Here is a 26,804-nt window from a genome sequence, read left to right on the forward strand (position 1 = left end):
ATTTCAGCCAAAACCAGCCCCAAGCCTCAAGAATACTTTATTTTTTATCAAAAAAAGTACCTGTAGATGACGCCATGTTGGTGAAGAAACATGAGTGCTGATGTGACCTCTGCTGCATAAAAGCGTGATCGAGGTTCGTCAAATTTGCGTGAGCGCTGGATTTGAAACATTAGGTCTCCTCCATTTACATATTCCATGACGAAAAAGAGGCGGTCCTGAAATTAATTAAACAGTGCTATTTAGCTAATTTCTTTTAGTCACACAATGGACTGCTTGAAGCTACACTTTAGGCGACTACACCATTTGCGTCAAGAAATGAAAGAAACAAACGGTACAATTCTGAAAAAGGAAAAGCTGACAACCAAAATTCCCCAAACCTAAAGAAAACGAGGCAAGACTCTCAAAGTGAGCAATGAGAAAACGGGAATAGAATCAAAATGTAGCAATAAGCAACGCACACAGAAATTTCCACACATCAACAAATACATATGGAATTATAATATATTTTATATAATAACGGAGATACTTAAATGATGCTGTTTCTTTGGAAATTTAACCATAACAATGAAGAGATAAAGTCAATTCTGCCAACTACTGACAGGCTGCTGGGCAAATTTCAGGCTCCTTATTTCTTCTCTTATCTCTTACCAGCTACTTTGTCTGCAAAGCATCTTTCCCAAATTATGTAAAAACGAGTTAGAATCGTTAAGCTATAGAAACCAGTGCTGCCAATCTCAAACACTTACACATGACTTTCTGAATTGCCTCAAACTCTCATAAGACAATGAAATATAATTACCTTATTAAAATACATATCAGGTTCTTTTTACTTTCTTCTGATGCTTATCACTTCAAAGTTCAAGTTTTAAAACCTATTTCCATCATGGAGAAATAGAACTGAACTTTATTTGAGAACAGCAACTGAGATTCTCAGGCAATCACCCCATTTGGGTGTATTTCCAAAAAAAACCCCAAAGTTAAGCACTCAATGAAATAGTCAGAACTGAGAACACCAGTAACTAAATGTGTGCTTGGCGTCTTGAACCATTTATGATCTAAACTGCCAATGCAGATGAAGGCATAAGCAAAGAAATGACACAGATCCACTTGATATAATTTAGATCCTATTTTCTTGTAAATTTTCACAGTTTTCCCTAAGCTGTACTAAGAGCCCTAAGTCATCAACTCTTTGCCCATTCACCCTTGTTTGTAAGCCTACTTCACATTCTTTATTTCCTTACTGTAAAATATCTACATCTATATGCACATGAGTTTAGACAGAGGTGGAGGTAATTCTCATGTATTGCAGAGAAGGGATCTGAGCATATGCTCCCTGTTCTGCATTAGCTCACGTGACACAAACATTTCATTCTCCAGTCACACGATATACAGGTGGGTAAGCATGGGACTTCACCAAAGGAAGCCCCTCTCCAAATTTCACGTCACATTGCAGTTTGGCTCTAGCTCATGGTGTCTGCTGTGCTGGGTTGAAGAAAAGGAGACAAGATGTGACATTGCTTTGGACAAGCAAAAACAACAGAAGATGGAAGTTAATTAACCTCCCGCAAGCGAATCCAAGCCTGCAGATTACATAGTTTACATATGTGAGTCCAGAAATTAATAAATATTTGCCATTTGTCTTTAACCATCCTCTCGATGGCTCATATTCAAGGCATAGCACTTAGAAATATCCTTAAACTTAAGGGTGTATATTAATCCTGCTCATTAAGTGCCTACATGTTATACTTATCAGGGATGTTTCCTGGAGGAGGCTAGAAATGTTTGGCTGACTTTTTGCTGATTACAGAAGGAGGATGCAGAATAAAAACCTTGTGCCTTACCCCCTGCGTCTTGGGAACACAGAAACTGCCAGACTGGATCAAATTCAGGATCCAGGTGAACTGGCATTCTTGGTAAAACACTGCTAACAACTTTGGTACATTTTCCAACATAAACCTACTAAAGAATAGCATCAAAGCTTCTGACTGTATCATAGACTCAAAAGAGCACGGCTTCAGAGCCATGCCTTTGTTCTTTTTGCAATTCTCAGTACAAAGGACTGAGTGCTCTCTCAATTCTCAGAAACATTCAAAAACATAGTGCAGATCTCTTGACATTACTGTAGGCTTTAAATACCATCTTCTTTGCTTGTTTCAGGCAAAAATATGGGTCCTTGTGCTGTGTCTCTGACTTCTCTCTGGAACCGATGAGAATTACAGCCTTTGCTTTTAGCAGAAAATCTGATAGCTCTCAGCTGGTCTTACCATTTCAGAAGCTAGAGCTTAAGGATAACACCAAATGCAGTCAGTTTTGTGATAGTCAGTCAAAACCACAGCTATATTGGTACTGTAATGTAGCATAAGAGGATACAACATCCATAAGAAGATGATGCAGGCATTGTCCTTTGTTAGGCTCCTTACCACTGCACTACAGCCTCTCTCTGAGGAGCAGTTTCGGTATGCCTGTCCCTTTGCAATGTGCTGCCTTCGATTATCTCACATGGATATAGTTCAGTGTTTCAAGTACAAAACCCATTTGGACTGCAGGCTGGGGAGTGTCTGACTAACATTTGGCTAAAGTAACTAAAGTAACTTCTAACACTTGCTGAAATGGAACCTTCTTACATTGTTATTTTAACCTTTCCAAAGTCAACAGTCTGGATGTGCATGCACATCCCATTCTCAATTTGAAGGGATATTTCTGGCAGATTCTGCAGCTTAGTTGACCACCTCTTCAAAAGTATATCTACTGAAACCAGAATTAACAGCTCAGTAATTGAAATTGCTCTGCTGTTGCAGTTTTTTGCTATACGCTGATATTTCAAGTTATTTTACAGCTTTACTCGGTGCATACTTCAGCTTCCTCATGAGAATTCACAGAAAAAAAATTGGTTTGAAAGTTCTGTTCTCTGTTTACAGTGGGTCTGGGAAAGGGTTTGTTTCTGAGAGAAGAACAATATTAATTCTTACCCCCTAACATGGGGTAAACAATAAGATGCACAACATGCACATGCACAGCAGGCCAGAGTTTCAACATTAGAAGGTACCATCTTTTTTGACAAAATATATGCAGTCCCTATGAATGCTGCTTTCTTAAACCCACACTCTTGTCTATTTTTGGTCCAGACAATGACATGATCAGCTGGGACTCAAATTTACATGAAAAGAGGATGGAAGAGAAGAGACTATTTTATGGATATGAGCTGAGATTGGTGAAGTCCATTTTCCTCCCGCTTCCCATAACCTCAACAACAAGAGATACACAGTTTTGATTTCTGCTACTTAAACTTTTTTCCCTATCTTTCATCAAAAGTTAATGATCAAAATATAGGTTACTAACCCTCTGACTATTTCCTTTCTGTCATAAGGTAAGTACACACACAGAGTGACCCAATGAGACCTCCGTGACCTCAATGCAGAGAGGATTTCATCAAACAGTAATTGTGAAATAACTGTATTATGCCTGAGTATGTGCGTCTCTCTACATGTATCACCAGGATATATTCAAATATTGAAATGGGAGAATATAAAGTGAATGCTCTAAAGAATTGTATGTTAAGAGACTACACAGTGTTTACTCAGTTAAAAATGAGATAGAAGGTATGACTTTATCGTTGATTGTGTTCCAAAAGAAAACTGAATGGGTCTAGTTTGGACTGCATTATTTTTTGACTCTGTTTTCATAACATTTGAGAAGTAGGTTTTGATGCAACAAAATAAATGTAAAGCAGTCCTGGGAACTCTTTAATTACATAAACTGAAATAAAAGGCAAAATCACAAAGACATTATAGATGAATCCTCTCTTGGCATCTATAAAGCAAAAAAGTACTGTGAAGTAAGCCAATATGTTTTCTGAAGTAATTAGATTCTTTTACAGAGTTTATTTTAGCCCTTAATCATACCTGCTTTTCCTTGAATGTCTCAAAAGGTATGGTTGAATGAGAATACTTCAAATAATAAATGGAAAGAAAAACAGAGCAGAGGTTTTAAAAGCAATGTGGACATGAAATAAACAGGCTAGAAGACAAAAAAAGTTCAACTTCACTCTGTACTTCCATAATATTTTCTGACCATAAATTTAAATACTATACTGGAATGCAAATGCATAACTGCCTGTCTTAACATCTCTACTATTCCAGACTCACTTCTTGACTTTCTTAATTGAGATAGTCTCTTGCATGCTTTGTGACGACAAAACTGGACTCCAAAAACAACCTCTCTTCTAGTCTCTGTCCCTATCACTATCTGGAGAAGTACAATTGTCACTTAAACTAGAAATCTTATTTCATCTTCTCTATCATTCTACTCCTTTAATTGTGCCCCAATTTAATTTTTCATCCTCCTTGAGATTAAAAATAGCCATCCTTTCGCTCTACAGTAAATCTAACTAATCCTTTACTCTTTACACTGATTATTACCATAACCTTCCCCTCTTCAAAACAATTCTCTGAATTTTAGTTTTATTTACATACTTTTTGTTAAGCCTATATATTATGTGCACTCCCCACCAGTCTATATTAATTTGTTTTTAGATGTTATGAATTCCACTGGATTCTACCTTTTGTTTCTTTGTGGAATAACGTACATGTTTTTAATTGGGAAAAGGTGGTGGTGGGGAGTGATTTCCAATAACATCAACAGTAATAAAGCCTCAGGACATAACAGTCTCAATCCAGCTCCTTTTTGTGGAGGTGTGATTAATGACCAAGACCTTCCTACTAGTAAGACCAGATAATCTTGCCAATCAGTTTTGATGTAACAGATGACACTATACAGTCTATTAGTTGTTTAGATGTGCAATAACACTATTGTTGAAGAACAAGCTTCTGTGTAAACCCTGTAGGAAAGCTAGACATGGAAATACTTTCATGTATTGTTTACACTAATTATTGTGTAGCCCTTGAAAGATTTTTTGTAAATGGTTATCAGTCATTAACCTGTATGTCCTTTGTTTGTTTTCCAATTAAAAATCTCATTAACATTAGATTGCAGCTTAAAGACAATCCATTGATAGACATAAAACGAAGTAGAATCATCACTGCAATCTGAAGAATACGAACTTTTTTCCCTTTCTAATGAGTCCTACCAGCTGGGGGCCCCAATATGCTGTTCAGCACAGTGTCATTACTGAAGTATTACAAAACAAAAATAAACCATGCAAGTTGTCTCCCAGTTTCAAATCTGAGATATGCATCCATGCTACAAGCCTGAGAACAAATCTTTTCACTACTGGTTTTTGTCTCCCAGTTCTACCCTTACAACACTTAAAACCAAGAGAGTTCAGGAAAGGCATCAAACAAGGATTCCTCAAGTAACACTCACAACTGATAAATCTTACCAGCCTACTCCAACTACCACTTTTTCCTTCATTTATGTTTTCATACAATTGGCTGTGAATAAATTCTTCCTGATTCTCACTAATTCCCTAAACTAAGTTCTTTGTGTGAAAACACTTCTGCCCTGCCAATTTCAGAAAGCTGGATTTGAATTAAATTTCTCCAGAGGCTACTGAAAATATTAAGGAAACTAATATGTGTATTAAGTACAGGTAAACTTACAAGCAAAATAGTTAATATTCTAGCAGAGTACCATTACAGAGTGGAATATGTTTAGCCACTAAACTTGTTGCAAAACAAAAGTCAAAGATGTAACTCTTATTGCACAAGAAGTCAGACAAATATATATCACCTTGGTATGTTCTGTAAGATGATATTTTATTCATATCATGCATGTACGGAATTCTTTTCCAACTAGTACAAAACTGTGATTACTTCACTCTATTTAAACAGGATGCTCAAACAGTTTGTTTAAAATTACCTAAAACTACAGCAACTGTCCCACCCCTCAGAACTTGAATAAACATTTCCTGCTTCTGATGGAAATTGCACGGGAACACTGTACACAAAACTATACCCAAACCTTCAACACCCTGAGCAGAAGACTAACCAGGATGGCAGATTCATCTTCCACAACCCCAGCATTAAAAGGGACAAGTATGAAAACAAGAGAAAAAACAGGTACAACACTAAAGAAAACAACAAAAATCTCTCTCCTGTGCATTTGATTCCTTTTTGAAGTTTACAGTAACAATTTTCAACAGGACACTGTGACACGTTATCTGTCTCTGATTTCAGTGTTTATACTCAGGCCTAATTGTGTTGTTTTTCCTGTTTTGTACTAGTGCTTTCATGGAGTTCCAAATAAGAAGGGAACAATTTCTATGAATCCCACATTTCTTGGAATAAATGCCCTGTACACAGGGACTGCTATCGTAAATTTCACACAGGCTATGTGCATCTTCCACTTAAAAAAAAAAAGCACACATTCAGATTTTGCATTAAAGGATTTTTTTTTTTGTCAGCCAGACACTTCAAATTTCTCTCAAGTTGGTGAATACTATTAGAGCTAGGGACTTACTGCTCAGTTCTGCCCAATATTCAATTTCAAATCCATTTTTTTGCCCTTGAAAGAAAGAATAACCTCAAAGTTAAGAGACAGACTGAAGAGAGTCAGAGAACCACACAGAACTGGATGAAGCAGTCTTGCAAGGTCATCTAGCTTATCCCACAGCTGACAGGCAGGATCAGCTGTACCTAAGCCAAGGGGAACTAACCTTTTCAATGCTGCAAGGCAGTCTCCAGGCACCCTGAGCCAGCCATCTAGCTGCGAGCCTGAATTGCCCTGCTGAGTGGATTCCATTTGGCCCACAGAAAGACCTAGGAAGCAGAAGTCTCTGCTAGTCTGGGCTGCTGGAGGGCAAGTGGGTTTGTCTGCACTCCACTGCAGCGGGGTCTCCTGCTCTGCCAGAAATGCTGTGTTCCCTTCTCAGTCCCCTCGTCAGCCGCAGAAGCCAGTAGTGAATAGTATTCCGTGACAATATTCTGCCTCGCAGGCCAGCAAATTGCATCAGTTCCTGAAATTAATCTGATCAGCTCTTAAAAATCACCACTGATAAGCATTCCTTGACCTCCACTAGCAGTCTATTTCAATACTTACATAAAATACCACTGGGAACTCTTCGTTGCTGCAAATCATTTGCATTACTTCTTGTGCTTACCTTACTCCAAATACCAATTCCTAGCTGTGTTTCAAGTTATATACTACCTTCAGAGAAACACTTCAGAGCTTTGCACCTTTATTTCTTATGCTAAGAACTGATTATTGTTTTATGTATTTACTGTATTATTTTAAAAAAACTATCACAAGATATTTCTATTCTGTTTGTAGAGACCCTAGACATTATGTCAGTTGAGAGCCTATCAGATAAAAAACATTTTTAAAAGAAGTCTTGAAAATGGTTTCAAGAATAGCTGGTCCTCCTTTGAGACACTGGAATAATTCTCAGAAAAGCCCTCTCTTCCATATCATATCATATATCATATCATACCATGTGAAGGGCCAGAAAAAGCTACAAATCGAATACAATTAGTTTCCAGACAGTGCTTTTCCAGAATCAGTACAGAGTTTCTCAAAACCTTTACACTGTATTAATGTAAAGACCTGCATTTTAGCATTTACTCATTGTCCTGGTTTCAGTGTTGGCTGTATAGTGGTGAGTGAGCAGTTGTGTGGTCCTTAGCCACCGGCTGGGGTTAAACCATGACACTCATCTATAATGTGAGTAACTAGAAAAGGGTTTTTAAGCAAGAAGTTTGTCTGAGATCACTAATCTTCATAAAGCAGACCTGGTATGTTGCTTCTGTCATGGGAGATTTATGTTGCCTCCCTGTGGAATATCAATTGATACTGCAACAGAATGAGGTTTTTAGTATGTTTTTTCATGCCCCTAACGCATCCCATAGTACACGGAAAATATGGCTAGTGTACGTAAATTGAGATAAACTGGCTGGCTGGGGGTGGGGGGGCTAACGAAGTGTCAGCATTAGGTCACAGAACTATGGAAATGACAACTTAGGATTCAAAGCAGGAAACATTAGCCAGGACCTCATGGACATCACCTACCCTTTTTAAAAAATGTCAAGAGATGATTAGGTTTTACCTGGACTGGCATTGAAGAAGGAAGTCTTGTTTAATGATTTTTCCAAAGACAGATTCCCCTTAGCTCTAATACTTCTAGAAAAGTTTAGTTTATTGTTTCAATTATTCAAACAATCTAATCCCACATTACTGTGGCCAGCAAAATCCACTGACTTCAACATCACTTTTGAAATGTACAGGTCTTCACCTGTACCATAAATTCTGGAATAAGATAAAGTATGGATATAAATAAAATCTAAAACTCTAGAATCTACAAGTGACAATCATATACATCAGAATAACAGAGGAAGGTTATGTCCCTTACACAGAGCTTTTTCCTGTGTAATTTACAAATACCTGATGTTTGAATACAGTCTTCCTACCCGTTTTTCAGATAATGAATTCTGTCAGATTACTAACTGGATTCAATTTACTATGCATTGGATTAGTTGGTATATCAGACTCATACTAGGGCAAATAAAAAGAAAATATGGTTCAAAATTTCATTAACCCTGTTTTTAAAAAAGATAAAGTTTAGGCTAATTCAATGTAGCACGGAAACAGCAGGTGGAGAGTTATCAGCCTGCTCTCCATAGAGCTGTCATTTTACGCACTGAGAAGGTGACAAAATTCTAGCTCTACTTGAGTTTCTTGAATAGGGAAAAATTTCATATTAACACCCTAAAATACTATCATGTGAGTGCAAACATTTTCTTTTTCTTTTTTTTTTTAAAGTTTCTTCCCATTTTAAAAAAGAATTACAATATTGTTTTTTGTTCTTCTCAGTCATTAAAGGATATTATGCCTTCTGCGTATGTGAATGTTTTCTGTGACACCTGTGATATAGTATCTAATATTCTGACACAGTATCTACAGGGCTTAGCGGTGAGGCTCTCTTTAGCTCAGATGGGATTTAGGTCAGGATTAAATTTTTAATGCTGTAATACATGGAATTTGTTAGCCGAGGGCATGCAATGAAGATGCAGAACAAATTATATGCATTGCCATTTCATCAGCTTCATCCCCTACCATCTAACCTTAGAAATAAACTGAAACAAAAAGACTTCTAACTTTGGGAAAATCTTTAGCTCCGAATTATCATGGAGTGATATGTGTTCTGCTGTCACAGGATTTCTGCTGGGAGTTGATGCAAATCTTTTGGTCTCTGCCCCGAGATGCAGCGTTGGTAGCCATGAGCTCCACGATGAGCTCAGCGAAGGACTGCTGCTCCACGGGGTGGCAACCCTGATCCCTGCCTGCTCCCTGAAAGCCCAAGCAAGCCCCGAGAGCAGGGACCCCAGGACTGTGCCAGCTGGTGTAATACACTCTTTGTGCTCTTCCTCTCATACAAGGGAGAAACACAACTGGAATCCTCTGCAGAAATGGAGCGTTTTGTAGTTGTAGTCACTTCAAAAGGGGTATCAAGTAGGAAAAGCTTCTCAGGCCATTTCCCTAATACCTTCATTTGATGACAGATAAGCTGTAAAAAGTGCCTTCTATGAAATTCTTTGATGTCATCTTCTTTTGGTGTTGTTTGGAAAAAAGAACTGTTCTGGTGAGATAATTTTAAAGACCTCTCATTTAATGGCCTGATGCACATGGCAGAAAATTATATCAAGCCTGCAAAATGTCATTATGCAGAAAATGTTACAATGTGCAGGCAGCTATTAATATTCCTTTTTTCTCATTCTTACAGGAAATATATAAACACTGCCTTCCAATTAGAGCTAACTATATAGTTTTTGAAGGCACTTCAGAACTCCTAAGAACAACTTTTAACCTATTTATATTCTACCAAGGAGCTTAGACGAAGATGGCACATGTCCTAGGTGTCTCCTCAGCCTCTAGGCTGGTTCTGGAATCCTCGTCTTTAAAGTTCCTGTTTTCTTATGCTGTCTGGGCATCTAGTTTACGTTTTTGAGCATGCAAGGAAAAACATCAGATGCTGCACAACTAAATAGAGAACACTCAGGGGAATGCAGCCAGTTGGTCCAGCAGCAGTGGTATCAGAAGGAAAAGGAACCCAGTTAGGGAAGATAATGAAAATGATGGGACAAAATACTCATCTGGCAACCATTTTCTGAGAAATTATCCATTATTGCTGAAAGAAACTACCAGAAGTAATTAGCAGAGTGGGCAAGTCTTTATATCACACTCATGATAATGCAACAGTGCTTTTTGTTTCTAGGGATGCAATCAACTGACTGAAAGGCAAAAGTTGTCTCCTGTGACCTGTGAAACCATCAGCTGTGATTCAGAAGGAAACTACAATGTCTTTTCCAATGAGTTATTGTACAAAAGCTGCCCAGGCAAAGAAGTCTGTTGAGATGTGATTTCCAGTCACACATATCAGGATCAGGCATACTGAACTAAAATGGACACTACAGCAGGAATACTTTGGCATATTTCATATTTGAATTTCACTTAGAAAAACCATCAAAAAGCTAAAATCTTTGTAAGAAAAGGAAGCACAGATGTGTAGACCTTTCCCATCTCCCCATGCAATAACAAATTTTTGCCATTCACCAGCCTGTGAAAGGAGAGTTATCTTGCATTACAGAATTCAGCACTGGAGAAACCTGCCCCTTCTTCCAGCTCAAAATTGTACTTACCCCAAACAGACTAGTAGACACTGTAGAAGGAAAGAAGGCAATGCAAAAGGGTACAAAAAGTTACTCAAACATTCGATATGCTGTATTATAAGTTAACCTGGCTAGTAGGAGCTTGACATGAACATTAGTGCATCTACTAAGAAAGCAGTAAACCAGAATTCTCCAAAACCTTTCAAACCTCTTTCCCTGCACCATGGGAAAGACCTTTGGAAAACTGTGCTGCAGCAGGGCCAGCTTCTATACGTACTGCCTAAATATTCCGTTTATGATGCTCTATGTGTTACAGAAACATTTGCTACCAAATATTCTTTACTGCTTTTAAATTGTTATTTTTGCCTAAGCAAAAAAGGGGTGTAGGAGAAAAGACTGGTGCTTCCTCCACAGCTGATTTTTTTTCTGAAGATGAATCACCAAATGAAACCCTGGAAACAAAGTATTAGTATTAAATAGAGGGCTTTTACCAATTTCTAAGTACAAGCTTCTTATCCTTTGGAGCTGATAATTTTCCAGTCTCTAGCTGGCTAGCATCTCCCTCACATTCATCAGTAAGTCATTCATGTTCCCATCAGAGCGCTCCTTTGTATGTTCTTCATACTTTCTTACTCTTATAACCAACTCAATCATTCTGCTCTAAGGGAAAAAAAAGTAAGATTATTCACTGACACACCTAGCAGCACACAGTATTTTGTATTCAGCTATTTCACACAAGTCAGAGCACAATAAAACATTCTCTAGCCTTGTTTTAGGAATAAATTTCTAACTTTTGGTCATTAGACCAGGCCACTGACTCCTATAAGACATTTTGTGAGATTAAGTGGTAAGAAATTGGCTCATTTATACTTTTAGAAAGTTTGCAGTGGTGGAAAACAGGGAATCCTGTGCTCCATTCAAAAGAAGGAGATGAATGAAGTCTTTGGCAACTTAAAGATATTCACTACCAGAGAAACAGCTCTTCTCTATTATGTGAAGCGTTTCAGTAATGTTCCCACGTACTTAAAAACAAAGGTCAGCCAGTGACAACAGTTGGTTCTAGCCTGACAACACAGCAAGAAACTTCTACTGCACTGTGATCATCCAGATGGAAAATTTATATGAGATACTGTCATATCAGTTCACAAACTATGCCCTGGATGCCAGAAATAACTTGAAGTCTACAGCTTACTTGAACATGATGTTCTGAATAGTAAAAAAATAGTTGCATTTGTACTAACAAAACCTTGCTGAGGATTTCAAGTTCCTTAAAATGAGACATTAATGTGAGCAACCGTGTCACCACTCACATGAAAGAAAAACAGCATAGTATTATTATGCAGTCTTTACCAAAGAGACTTTCTTTTTGGGACCTTGACTGAGCCAGAACAAAATAATTATGGCAGCAAAAATAGATGTGTTGCTGCTCTAAAGTTAAAAAGTGTTTCCATTAAGAAATATCTAATTCCAGCTTTTTCTTCAGGACCCCTCTTTTCTTACAGGTATTAATTCATAGTACTTGAAACATGACAGTCACATTAACATGCTGGTGCTCATTTCCTCAAATTCAAGCTCAGTCCTTCAGACTGGACATAGACAAAAAAATACGTTGAACTCAAGTGTATACTATTATTAGTTGTAATAAAATACTGTAACAAGACCCAATGACAGACCAGCTTTCCACTGATACTGTACTTAGTAATACAGACTGAAGGCTTCTCTGTACAGGGACTTGGTATATGCCAAGAAGGGGTAGAGTTAGGATGTACAGGGAGAAACAAAACACAATTAGTCAAAGCAACACTAGAAAAAAATGCTTGCAGGCCATCTGCTGCCTAACCCAAGCAAGGTGCAGCATTTGCTGAGTGCTGGAGTCGCTGCTGAAGCCTCAGGAACCACCTCGCTTGGCTAAGCTCCAAGGATGGCACGTTATGTCTTACTTTTTACGTGTGCCCAGCCTATTTCCCATTGAGCAAGCTTCATTGCATTGACCGCAGCAATAAAAGAAGAGATGCTCATCTACACTTTGAGCAGCATATCCTTCATTCAGAGAGGACAACACAGAATTATCACTGAATCAGGCTATTTGGGAAGAGATAGACTAAAAGACTGGTTGCTAACTTCATGCCTGGTGCAAGGCCAAACAAAATTGTGCCCTCTCTTCAATTCCTCTTACACTACCTTTCTTACTCTTAGGCTGCCCTAGGTAACAGTTAACATTAACAGTTTCATTATATAGTGGTAATATATGATGGTTTCTTAAGATTTTCAGTGCTTTTCCCGAAACCTCTCTGTTGGAAACATGACAACATCAAAATTCCCTTGTCACGGGAGGTGGAGGTCAGGATGAAGAACAGCTTACAGGCAAAGCTTCCACCCTGGGTAAATGTTCTGAGCAAATCCCCGTGCAGCCTCTGTTGCTACGCAGAAACCAGATAACCTGCTCTGCTATAGAGCAGCTGCCAGAAAGGGAAACTTAACCTTCATATGCTCGCTCTTGTGTCTCTTGTACACACCAATATTCCACCCACAAACTCAGTGTTTCATGCATTGATTTGCTCTCTTGCAGCCAAGAACCCTGAACAAATCCACAACAAAAAGGCAGAATAAAATTATAATTATAAATAAAAACTAAAAAAGTTAATATTTAGCACAATTAATACAAATTCACGTAATTATGTCTACTTCAAAATAATATATGCCCTGGTTCTCCTATTCAGCAAATGGTAAGAGGCCAGCATATATACAGAGCTACCACATGAACTGATACAGGGAGATGAGGACTTTCTGCTGAACTGAGCACTGTCATCCTCTGTAGCCCCAAATTTAGCATTTAGTCCTCTTTGCATTTAAAAAGTGCTCATCATAAATAGATAGAGTCAGGACCCTGAGGGCACTTACAGGCCCCAATGTCCCTGCCCAGCCTCCCCTGGTGAGGGACAGCCCCTCATCACTGCCCGTGGGGGCCCCATTTCGGTCCAGCCCAGGGCTGTAGGTGTGCACCCCTGGCCCTGGCTCCCAGATGAACGCTGGACCTGGTTCATCCCCTCACCATGTTGAAGGCTAAGGTGTCGATGGACACCCTTACCAGCACCGGGCTCTGATCATCGCATTCAGACCCCATGGGTCCGTGCTGATGGGCGAGGGTTGCCGGCGCTGGGTCGTTCTCAGTGCCTGCTGTTCAGGCTGGCCCTTACTCTCGCTGACAGACAACGCCTATCTATTTACAAAGGTATGAACAGATTTGAAACAATGGCAATTAAATTTATACCCTCAAAGGCAAGCCATTAGTGTTTGGTACAATGTGATCCCCAGGAGTTTCAGGTACAGGAAGACTTTCGGTCTGAAGCGCAGGTTGTCCCCTGCATGACGTAATCACTAGCCAAGCTGCTTACGGGAAAGAAAGTGGAGGGAGAGATGCCTTGGCTTACTATGGACATGGCAAGCGCCTTAGAGTTACAGATGAGGACTTTGCTCTGGACTGAGTAAGGCTGAACTCACTCTAAGACTCTAGTAAAATGTTAGTAGGTTTTAAAACTGGATCAGCCAGTTTCCCCTGAAGCAGTGAGCAGGGACACACACATCAAGTGACACCATGAGGACATTACCAAGAGTCACCGACCTCTCTAACTTGGGTGAAGCTTTTGTGAGATCAGATTTGCACCTGCGGCTTGAAGCAGCATACATATGGAGGCTTCAGGTTGCATATATTCACTGGGCATCTTCAGTGCATACATTAGTCCTGTAAGAACATGCTTGCATGTGGAAATAATTACACATTTTGAATATACATTTATTTCATTGATGAGGTCTCTAAATTGAGTTCAGTTTGCTAGCTGCTTGATGAATTTCTATCTTCCCATGGAGAGAAAGTGTTTTGATACACAGCAAACACAGACTTCAACTTATCTACTGTGTCTATGGTCTTTTTAAATTATCTGGAAATCTGCTTCTTTGATTTGTTCTTTTGCTGGTTAAAGGTTAAAAAACTTTAAAGAACACAGCATTTATTGCAACATCAAAGATGATTACAGAATAGCCTGGCAGTTTACTTCTCTGCAGAATGCCCATAAAAAAGAAAGATGTGTGCATAAGGAATTTGCAGAATGTGTTGCACTATAAGATAAACTGAAAAAAGGAATGCATATGTCCATGAATACAGTAAAGTCCCTATTTTGACAGTTACTGAAATAGCTAAAGTGGTACCCTTGTTTTTGTAAATCTAGAAGAAAAGATGTTTCTGAAAAATACTTAAAGAGATGACAGCATTGATCCAGGTTAGAAAAGTTTAATTCCAGGTTAAACAGAAAATGTAACATGCTTCAAAGCACAGGAGAGAGAAATTACAAGGTGGAAACATTCAATTTTATACTAGATTCTTGCTATTTTTATCATCACAAAATTTTCAGCCATCTGGTGCCATTACAAGCAGATAGTGCTACCAAACAGATGGAATGAATTAACCTCAAACTAAGATGCGGCCATCATTCATGAAGTTTGCAAACATACCTTGCTCAACAATTTCAGCAAATCTTTGAATAAAAATCCCCTCAAAACTACTTTTTATTTATTCATCTTAAAGAAATGAGGGGATAATATAAACTCAAGTTCACACCAACTCTGACGTGTGCAGAACTCCTAGAGTGGAAAGTCCACTGCACATGGGACTGCAACTTCCCTCTTACTCAGAATAAGGGCCTCAAGACAAATGATAGAAAATGGGGCATTACCATCCAGGACAGTGACGCAGTGTAAATGGTTCAGCCTAAATCCTGTACTGCCACTGCCCATTATGATGTGCCATACACCAACACCAATGTAAAGATGTACCTCACCTGGACCGCCTGTGAGGACAACTGTCCCCTGACTCCCTGAATGTATGTGTGCGACTCCACAGTGGAAACAGAAAAAATAACTTAAGTTACTTTTGGACTTCTTTTATGCTCCATTTCTACATCTGTAAAATAATAAAATAATACTGACAGCACCATTCCTTATCTAAACCAAAACTCAGGAATACTTGTGAGGTAGTCCAATGTACACTGACAAGCACAACAGATAGGGTAGTAAACTCTCTTGGAGGAAAAGACTGTTTTTAAGAATATGCCTCATGTGGCACTTCTCATTTGTACAAGGTGACTATGGGTAGCAAAAGAAATGTTATTACTGTCTCCAAGAAGTAGCTGAGGAAATGCAGGTTCTTCTGAGGTGAGGAAAGAAGAGTGCACAAATCAGTGTGGCATCACATCTAGAGAAAATAAGGCAAAAATAATGCAAGGAGGAGGAGAGGACTTTTCTTGAGGGTGCTTCTTTAGGATTATGGGAATTGGTATAAGAAGAACATGATACAGGACTACAGCTATTTCATCTGAGAGATCCTTAACAAATCAGTATTTTATCACTGGCCAAAAAATTGCCACTTTATTGATGAGGATCAATTCTGAGCCCAGTTTTATTCAACATCTTTATCAATGGCTTGGAGCAGGGAGTGAAGAATGAAATGCACAAATCTGCAGACAGTACTAAGGTCTTTCAAATAGTTAGATGCTGTGCTAATGGATAAGGAACTCCAAAACGGATCACTCAAACTGATTAGGCAAAAGGTGGTGACGAGCTTCATAACCGACTACTGTAAAGCAAAAATACTTTCTTTTTAGGGGAAAAATATCTGCAACCACACCTACATGATGCTGAACTTGGAAGAGAGTTAAAACTTTGGAGAAACATCTTAGTGCTTTTGTTGACAGTTCTCTGAATCATTGACTCAAGGTGCAGCAGCACTCAAAAAAAGCAACAAAATGTTGGATTGGGAAAGTCACTGAGAAAAAAACCTGAGAGTACTAGTCTCCTGCTACATAAAATCTTTGTGTTCCCTTATCTTGAATATCATGTGCAGTTCTGGCCTATACAAACCAGAAGGATGCAGTGGAAGGAAAGACAGTACAGAGCAGGGTAAGTGAAATGATCACAGGGATGAAACAACTGCCTTACAAGAACTGACTAAAATCTTGGGGCTGAGGAGGAATGCAAGTGAGATAAACATAACCACAAAGACGGTGGGTAAAGTGAATGTGGAAGTGCTGTACACCAAATCCTGCAATACCAGAACTGGCACACTGGTGAAAGTAGTAAAACAGGTAAAAAATGTGTTTCTTCACGCAGTGGTTAGTGAACTTCAGGAATTTGCTGCTGTAGCTGTGGAGGCAGACTGTATCAGCTGCTTCAAAATAGGGATTAGAAACATTCATGGACAATAGATCCATTAGCAGACAGTGAAAGGGATAAGGCAGAGAAGTCCCTTTTAACATCCTTCTACAATTCTGGATGCTGCTTGAGTATGAAGGGAATAGGCTGCAGAAAGTGGCACCTACATGCCCTCTCTAAATAGCCTCTTTTATTGCGTGGTGTCAGCAGCAACAAATTGGATGAGACAGACCACTGATCTTAGCTGGTAAGACAGTTTTTATTTTCATAGGTTACAAGAAAACCTTACATGACGTATATATACACACACAAAAGGCATTTCTAAAAAAGATATATTGTCACCTTCCTAGTGAAGGTGGCAATATATCTGAAGAATAACTGATTATACTAATTATTTTAAAAGAACAATAAAGGAGGTGATATAGGCATCATCAGGAGAAAGACTGAAGTTATGATTGCAGCAGCTTGAAAGAAGAACGATAGCATAAAACATAAAGGTCATGTTTATTTTCACTTTAATTTGGAAAAGAGACTGCAGATTACCATGTTTCAAGCTTTCAGTTTCATACTTGGTTCTGAAAATTTTTCATTTAGGATTCATGAACTAACATTAATGTATGAAAATACTTCATCAAAAATGTTTGGAAAAAACAAGAGTGAACAGGGGTCACATAACTTGTGCATATCAAGTCTTCCAACTCTGAAAAAGAATTTCAAAGCCTCTTCCTCTGCATCTATCAATGAATTGTGACATTTGCTAACGTGCAACAATGCAGATCAAATGTAAAAACATAGTAAAAAAAATTCCATTGATCAACAACAAGCTTTCGTTAAAAGCCTGTGCTTTCAAGAATGCAGTGGGGTATTAAAAAAAAAAATAATCTCCTTTAAAATATCATGCTGTGAATAAAGCTCATTATCGTTCCAAGCCTCCAGTCAGATGGATCTACAGACTCTGCATCGATTGAAAGGTCAATTTGAATAGATTTGACTGAAGAATGGGACCTAATTTTTTTTGTTACTGGGTCTTTTACCTGTACATACTTTCTGATCACACTGGAATACTAGAAACAAAGCCAGGGATGTACACCTACAGAAATAGATTGCTTTCAAGCTGCAGATTAAAAAACTCCCACAAAACTACACAAAAAACTTCCAAGAAAAAAACCCTTAGTCTTTCAAATTATAGGTATTTATGTCAACTGGAGTTTTACACAAATTCTTGTGACGCATTGGAACATTATGGTTGTACAAGATTATCCTCCTAAGAGAATACTTGAAACTGAAAATGATAAGAGGAATTTTCTAAAGTAATTTCTTAAAAATGTATACCTACCTTTGTTTCTGAAGTAGTTTTCACAATATACTGTCCTGGTTTCATCTGGGATAGAGTAAATTTTCCTCCTAATAGCTAAACCATGACATCTATGCATTTTGCTTTTGTGATATGGGATCATCTTTAGTTTCATTTATTGTACATTGAGAAAAATATAAACTTGACACTGACTCACAGAACCTCAAATGCCTTTTAGAAAAGAAGTTTCCATTCCCCCACCAGGTGGGCTTTTTTTTTTTTTTCATTCTCACTTGGAAGCCAACCAAAACATATTTCTATGTCTGCAGAGAGCAGGAATAAAACAATAAAATTATTTCAGCTGCTGTAGTTCAGGAAGTAAAACAAAAACATGAGGTAAGAGCAAGAAAGAAAACTCCTAGCTTTCTGTCTCCTTTTTCTCTCTCTACATTTATTACCCTGCTGCTAAATTAATTACTTTGCTAGAATTAGATCTTTACCAGTATTTAGTAGGTTATGTTCTAGGATTATATTGCTTTGCTAGCTTCAAAGTGCTTTCTGGTCAAATCATTCAGATCAAGTTCTTCTCAGGAGCGTGAAATCAGCCTGCGAGCACGTGCACAGCCTGCACTCAGGGGATGTGCATTTTTTGCAGTCGTTTACATGTTGCATTACTGTTGAAATTGTACAGAATATGAGATTTTAAAAGTAATTCAAGAGCATAGTAGAAGGGAAGATCTTCAGTCTGGCAAGTTCAATTATAAGACATGTCTTGCAGCAAAGCTGCCATAAGAGTGAGAAAGGTCCCTCCGCCCAAGGCTGGATAGAGTTCCTTTACTTAAGTATCACTAAAAGCACCATTTTTATGTACTGCCTAGCTAGCATTTTAACACCACAAGCAATTTACTACTACCGTGGAACCTTTTGAGTCTTTTCACCTTACAAGTCCTTTTCATTTTTGACGTAAGTGCAGCACTGGGGCGAATTTCCACTTTAGTGCAAGTTACCGAGGCAGCATAATCATCAGCTTCTTTTGCACTTATTAGCCTTACTTATAAGTGAGACAGCAGTCTTACTCCTACCAAGACAGTAGTGACAAAACAATCGCTTTTTGCTAAACATTTTAAATTCCACAAAACCCACATCAATAAACCATAAAAAATGCAAAGTAATTATTTTTGACCCAACATCAATAATATAATGCTCCACAGACGACTGAAAGCAGATGCCCTTCTCCTCCAGCCACCGAACTTTAGTTAAATCCACACAGCCAGAAAATGAGTCTAAGTGTAATATCAAAGGTTTCCCTGTGAGTCCTAAAGGCAGTCTGGCAACAATCACTATGGGTGTATTCACCACCTAGTGATTGCAGGAGCATGTTATACTTCATCCTACTCCTTCTATGGCCTCAAGGCAGTCCCTTCACAGCGAGCAAAACAGGGTGCTTGGACCTCCCTGGGTCTGTTACATGAGATTCTACTATACCATGGAAATAAAAACAAACCCACGAAGATGCTATTCAGGCTTACTGTTATTAAACGATAAAAAAAAAAAATCCACTTGATTTTAATTATTAAGATGAAACAGAAACTAGAGGATATGATAGTTAGAATACAGTGAGACAGGTTGGACCTGGTTTAAGTATTCTGCCCTTCAGTCGCTCAATTCTGTGTTAGCCAGCACACCAAGCATTACCACTTTTTTCCCTGGTGAGGCTTGAAAGTTAGCCCTTTCACCTTACTTAAATGCAGTCTTGTTCTATTGAAAAAATATTTAACATCCTGGACAGTGAACTGGTTGCTTCCAAGTGTTTCTTTCCATCACAACACAACGAGTTGCTGGACCTTTGCCAGAGTGATCTTGGCTTATGGAGGGACAAGGTGCTTATCCTTCAGAAAGGGGTGGCCATGGAAGTGTCCTGAGTTGCACTGTGCTCTCTGCAGCTTGTGTAGTGTTCCAGTGCTGGTTTATTTATGTCTTACCAGAGTAGAAAACATGTAAGTTTAAGTAAATTGAGGTCACAAGATGTAGTAAGCTTCTACAAATCTAACTCCAGCATGGTATTAAGTTCTTGGCAAGCTGTTGGTAATATGACCTCATACAAAAAAAATAACCTATTCACTGGTACGAGCAAGTCAAAACTCACTTGAATCAATGGATCTGTGGTTACTTAGACCAGCCATAAAGCTGATGTACTGTGTTTAACGGTACTGGACACTGACCAAGTAAACTGCTATAGTACTGGTACTAGACAGTATTTTTTTTTTATGTACAGATACTAAGTTTAGTAGGACAAAATAAAGACTGACTCTCCTTTATATTACACAGAAATTGAAACACCTTGAGACGTTCATGAAAATTATTTTTTCTTTTTTTACTAATGGTTGCAATCTTATTAGTCTGACGAGGACTGGAAATAAAACTGTTAGACAGGATAAAGCACTTACTTTTATTACCTCAGCTAGACAGAGGAAATACTCCGACATGATTCCTGCTTGGGATGCAGAACAAGAAAATTTCTAGTCTATACTAAATCAATCAATTGTAACCACTTTAAAACTTTACAAAGCTCTAAAAGCTTTTCATTCTCACTGAATCCAGAAGAGAAAGAAAAACTTTGCTCCAAAGACATTAGAAAATTAATTTGAAAAATTTATAAAACCTAGTAAGATCGGAAAGAGTAATCTGGAAATAAGCATTCTGAGGACAGAATTGTTTTCATTTTTTTCTTGTAGCACATAATTTAATCGAGTTTTATGACACTTTACTGATATTTATAAGATAAACTCTAAAGCAGTTGCATTTTTTTGTATACCTAATAAATATTTGCTCAGCTAGCAGAACACTAGATGACTCTCTTACTCATAGCCATACTAATTCTTTTCCCCGGTATAAAAGCAGATTTCAGTTGTTGAAGGAACGATAACAGTATCACTAGCCTTGTGATGTTATTTATCTGTGGAGAGTTAGAGGCAGTAAAGAGTTTACTCTGTAGGTAGATTTACGTTTTGAGGCAGAGCCCTTGCAATACCCTGGAGTGAAAGAGGGGGTGTATGAAGGAGAGAACTAGCTGAGGACTAAATTTACTGAACAATATTTTCCAAAACCAATAAATTTCACTAATTATAGAGTCAGACACCGCTCTATTGATCACTCTGATGAACTTGCTTCTGTTTGGCAGAGGAAAGCTAATATATAAGTTTAAACAGTTACTACAGATACTTGATAAGACCACATGTCCCATTACCATCAGCTTAAGCACACAAATCTAAATGAAATGCTATCCTCCTTGTTTCTTGTTTTTTTTCAGTAGAATCCCTGAATCACATACCTGGGGATCCAAGCCCTTAGTGCCACACACTCCTGAGCAGTTCTCATTAAGGCCTCCACTGCTCTGCACCGTCTGGGTGAGGTAAATCAGCACTTCTTTCATAGGGAAAATCAGGTAAGTTTTTTTTTCTTAACAAATGATATCATTCATTCCTACCTGCAGACTATCTCACAGATGAGAGGCAGAGGAGCTCACTATGATTTCCACCGGGCATAGTTTTTCTGCAGTCAGCACATTGGTAAGAAGTATTTGGACTATATTTCAATATTTCTAGCTCATGCTAGGAAGAACATTCTGGCAATTGGAAAATGTTAAATTAGTAGCTTTTGTTTATGAACAGGTATCCATCACTTAACTGAACTGACTATATTTCAAGTGTGATTTTGGGTGTAACATGGAGAATGGGGATGTGTTTTTCTTTAAATTTTGCTTGTAAAGCCATCCTGTTTTAATCCTGGAAGGTGTTCATTACACAGTCTATGGGGGACTAAATCACTTGCTGTGCTGGTTTTTGTTTGGAAAGTTTAGTAGATAATTTTTGTGAACTATTTATCTCTGAGATAAAAAAAGCTTGCTGTGATATATTAACTATCCCTTTATCACTGAGTTTCACAGTTCTGGACTTCCTAGATTTATTCCTTTTTTCCCATTAATGGAATATTTTGGGGAATGGCAAAAAATTAACATCAGTACTTTTACCATCCATGTATTTTATCACTGAGCATGGCAGGAAGGTTGTAAGTATTGGTGGATTTGCAACATCTAACATTGCTTTGTTTGGACAACTGACTTGAACTAAACTATGTTATGATGCAATATTAATCTGTTGAAACTTTCTGTAGAAAATGACTAAGTTATTTTAAAATAATACACAAATTTCTGTCTCACTGGATTCAGGCACTGAAATTTTCATAAACAACTTTTCAACAACTTGTCTCTTTGTTTAGGTATCTTTTAGAAACTTGGTTTTAGGTAACCAAGTTTTGATAATCTTCAACTACAGTTCACAGAGCAGGTACAACTGAACACAGTGTTTTCAAAATTAACTTGTTGGACAGAGCGCTTTTTTTTTTTTGTAGACTTTGGGTACTGTCACAAAGACTCACTAAACATAGCTTCAGTCCCCTCTCACTTCAGTAAAGGCGCATTATAAGTGCACTGTGTGCAACATAGACGCATATTAAATGGTAGCCCAGCACACTTTCTCCCACTGGCCAGGTGGGAAGACCAGACAGAAGTTTAGAAAAAGGCAGCAATTATTTTTTTGGTTTTCTACAGATAAACTTACACTAACACTTCAGACGGCACTCTCAGGATTCCACTGGAGAGACAAAGGAGTTCCTATTGTGGTTCTCTAGGAGAGATGTGAATTCAGAAACTATGTCCTCAGCAGAAGATACAAAGCCAAGATAGATGCAAGGGCTGCAAATAATACTGTGAAAGACATGTGCTGCAGATTTACAGCAATCCCTGCTCAACACAAGCTTCACATGTTACATGTTATTAATTATGCATTCTTGAAAACAAAGAATGCTGGATATAGTGGAACACCACATCACCATTACATCTACTATATCCATTCCTACATAGGAAATGACCTATTGAAAGATCTAGGAAAAGCTTTTAATTTTACCTTTCAGTTCCCTTGACTCTGAATAGATGTGATGATGTACAAACTAGGAGGTGACAATAACACTTAAACACTTGTGTCAAAGAGTAGTCTTTTAATTAATCACACAACAGCATGTATGTTACCAAAATCACTGTGATAAAGGAATTTATGATAGGCTTCAGACATTGCTATAGACTTCACTTTACTGGAGACTTAGAACATGTTTACAAAATGCAGTCAAGGTAAGCCAAAGAATATATCTCCCTGAAGAAACTAAACAGTGTATCTAAAACTACTTAAAGACAAGGAACATCTAAACTAGGGCCAAATTATGTACATCCCTGAAGTAAGTGAAATTGCTCATAGCAGTAAAAGCTGAATTCGGGGCTAAAGGACTAAGCTTAATTTCCCAACACTGTGAATATATGTATGCACACAGAAATGCCTATGTGTTTTGTTAATAAACATAAAAAACCACACACAAGAAAATGTAAAAGAGCATTACCAAAGATTCAAAACCCAAGAAATGCCAGAATTAAGAATGCTTGTATACCCTCATTTATTCCCCCTTTACCTCTTTAGCTTGCAGTTTGATGTTGCTTACTTAAATGATGACTAAGTTTTCATTGGAAACCCCATTTTATTACTACAAGAAAGTTTAAAGAAATGTTGCAAATGAAACTGATTTTTGGAGAAAGGATGGTTTCAGAATTAATTGTCACTCTAAACAGAGGGAGTCTGTCTTTGCCGTGGTTACATGATCAACCCTGCTAGTCAGGCCTCTTACTTAAAAGTGTTTAAGAGTTGGTTGGTACCTATTTCTCCTCTTCTGCACCCTCTCTGCTGAAGCTTAGGCTGTTAACAGTGATATCTTAAGTAAAACAAAAAGTGTTGTTCATACAGTATAAAACACTAGCACTGAAAAGATACTAATATGCTCTGGGCACAACGTTATTCCACCCACCTTTAAGATAGTTAATAAAGATGCCTAATTTTGGAGCCTTGTCAACCTTGGCTCCCTATGTGAAGACACAGTTTATCTCCAATTTTGGTACTACAGCTAGGCAGAATGAATCTAGGCACAGGTCATGCTTTACAAAAAACTGTTGAAGATTATGGAGGCGATCCCTCTGTACCTACGGTCTCCAGTTGTAAAATGGTCATAGCAGTTTGAGCTGCTCCCACGGGCTACCCTGTTTATTGTTTTGTGAAGCATTCAGGCAGCATGGTAGAAGAACCATAAATACACAGGCTGGAGAATAAATTAGCATAAGGTATACACCTGGTAGTAAACAAGGCATTGCACTGATTATCACAGATACAGAAAAAAAGACACCTCCTTTTTTACTACAACAATGGTCTGGGATAAAAATGTACATAATCATGGAATTAAAGACTGCATCATACTGAATGCTCAGAAGGCTGAATTGCACAGGAAATCTCAGTACAACAGTGAGTTTTCCTAAACTTCTTTAAAAGTAGCTGTTTGTATATAGGAGGAATATATTAATGTATTGTTTGCCAATCACTTCCTACTGGATGTAGGTATGGGTAAATCACTGGACTGAGAAGTTCTGGGGAGCTATCATGCAAATTCTTGTATTAATATTTCCCAGTTACAAGATTTTATACAGCACCTTAAGAGATTTATAAGGAGTTGGGAAAAATACTTCTCCTTTCAAAAGTGGTGAAGAGAGTCAGGCAAGAGTAAGAATACCAAAACAAACATCTTCCTAGAGATCCTCAATGACTTCCACAGAACCAGAATTTCACCTTATACTGCATTTGTGGATAGGAAAAATCCTCTGAAGGAAGGGAAACCGATCTTGGCATGGCTGGCTAACATTAAGTCAACCTTAGAAACTGTTGTCTATCTTTTTGCCTCATCAGCAGGCAACTTGGTAAAGACTAGGTTTATATCCTTGAAGGCGTGCCCCACAATATCTAGGGACACATTACATTGGAGGTGCTGACGGAGAAGGGACATGTTTAACCTCGGCAGGGGGAAGAAAGGGAACTTAACAATAAGCAGTTTTCTTTTCAGCAGCAGCTGGTTTCTTGAACTTCACTTAAGCAGAGGAAGTAGCATCCAGCTGGGCTATTGCTATAACAAAGGCCTTGACTAGCACAGAGAACGGGTTGGGCAGAAAAGGGAGGAAGAAAAAAAAAAATCTGACAACTTATATAAGATTCTTTGTATGCCAGCATACTTTCTTGGAGCTATTCATTGCTGGAATACTCTCTTCTCCTCTAAACTTGTTGCTGCAGAAAAACCAAGGGTTTGAGTAATTTCAAAATGTTGCAAAAATTGTAGAAACAATTTCATATTTCATATTTCATTCAAACAAAATATCATAATGCTGCCTCATAGAAGAGGAATGTTTAGCACAAGTACTATTGTGATAAGCACCATGTAAGGAGATACACTCACAGAAACTGCCCCCCCTCCAAAGATTCTTGGATACCTCAGCAATGTTTATTTTAGGCCTATCAAAAATAGAATGAAAAAAAGCAGGGGTGAAGGGGACCAAAATGAATGCTCTGGCAGCTTTGGAGGGCTCAGAAGTCACTCTCTCCACTCAGAGGCAGTAATTCAGATGCAGGTGTTGGCTAGAAATTCAAACTCCTGAGTTATCTCCCCAGATATTGCTACTACATGTTACTCTTTCATATTCCAAGCAAAAACAAATGAAAAATACCGTCAGAGATTATGCAGTAGGAAATAGTCCTGACATAAGAAGATAAAGTGTACATATATTCTAAAAATAAATGAAGATGATCTTTGCAGTCTGAAAGCAGCAGCCAAACTCCTGACAGTCCTTGTCCAAGCAAAGTTCTTAAACATCCATTTTAGAGGATGGAACCTCTTCTAGGATGGACAGCAACCACTAATAGAAAAAGGATTACAAACTGAAGTGCAGTCGGAGAACTTCTGGCCAGGAGAAGTCCCCTGCTCCAGGGAGAACAACTGTGGAAGTCCCCAGACTCCTTTGGCAGACTCTGTTAGTGATACAGGGATGTGACTGGTACTGCAGACGTTCACTATCACCAATTATATGTGGGTGACACTTAAAGCTCTAACAAAGGGGAAATAAACCAATGACTTCCTGTGTTATTGTGATCTTCAAGTAAAACTCTGACATGGCAACCACCAAAGCCAAGAAGTTACACAAGCAATTCCCCATTATCAAAATGAAAATGTGATGTACTCCTCAAAACGCCCAGATTATTCTTGACTGTAATCCAGAAACTTAAAAGACAAAACACACAAGAACTGGAAGTCTGGATACCTACTAAAAAACCCCACCACTACATGCATTCCAGCAGGCTGTTCCTAAATATCAAGAACTTTTGTGCCCTATACATTATAGATGTGGAGTTCATGTAATAGATTTTACAAGCGTGATCAATTAATGTGACAAAGTCAGATACTGGTGGTGGCTTAATGGCAGCTCTGACGTTCAGATTCTTTGAGTCCAGACAATTTGTCAGGTTGCAAAACATATCTGTTATGCACCAAGAATGATCACTCTGGTCCAACATAGATGCCATACCTTCTAATAATTCTGATGGCCTGAACACCAGTAAAAATGCTTCTACAACACTTTAATTTTGCACCACTCATCTGTATCCACAGCTACGTACCATTTCCATCAAATTATTCAACAGCCAACATGTTTCTGATACATGATGGAATTTCTCATAACACTTCAACACACAGTAGACTATTCACAAGGCCAACCCTGCAAAACCTGCTTTTGCTATGCTCCCACCAAATGAGTTTGAGTTCTCTGCAAATGGCCT

The 26,804-nt window shown here is 38.3% G+C and overlaps 1 protein-coding gene across 1 annotated transcript in view; it reads right to left on the minus strand.

The window, feature by feature from the left end:
* PRKCE (protein kinase C epsilon) overlaps positions 1-26,804 on the minus strand; it is a gene marked incomplete at its 5' end in the record, with an annotated part of 303,518 nt that overhangs the window by 51,113 nt on the left and 225,601 nt on the right. The window contains one exon of the mRNA XM_081997851.1: positions 61-215. Within this exon, the coding sequence (XP_081853977.1) occupies positions 61-215 (155 nt within the window). The remainder of the gene's footprint in view (positions 1-60; positions 216-26,804) is intronic.

This window comes from Phaethon aethereus (genome assembly GCF_964289735.1).
Source record: "Phaethon aethereus genome assembly, chromosome: 3".
In the NCBI taxonomy this organism is placed as follows: domain Eukaryota; kingdom Metazoa; phylum Chordata; class Aves; order Phaethontiformes; family Phaethontidae; genus Phaethon; species Phaethon aethereus.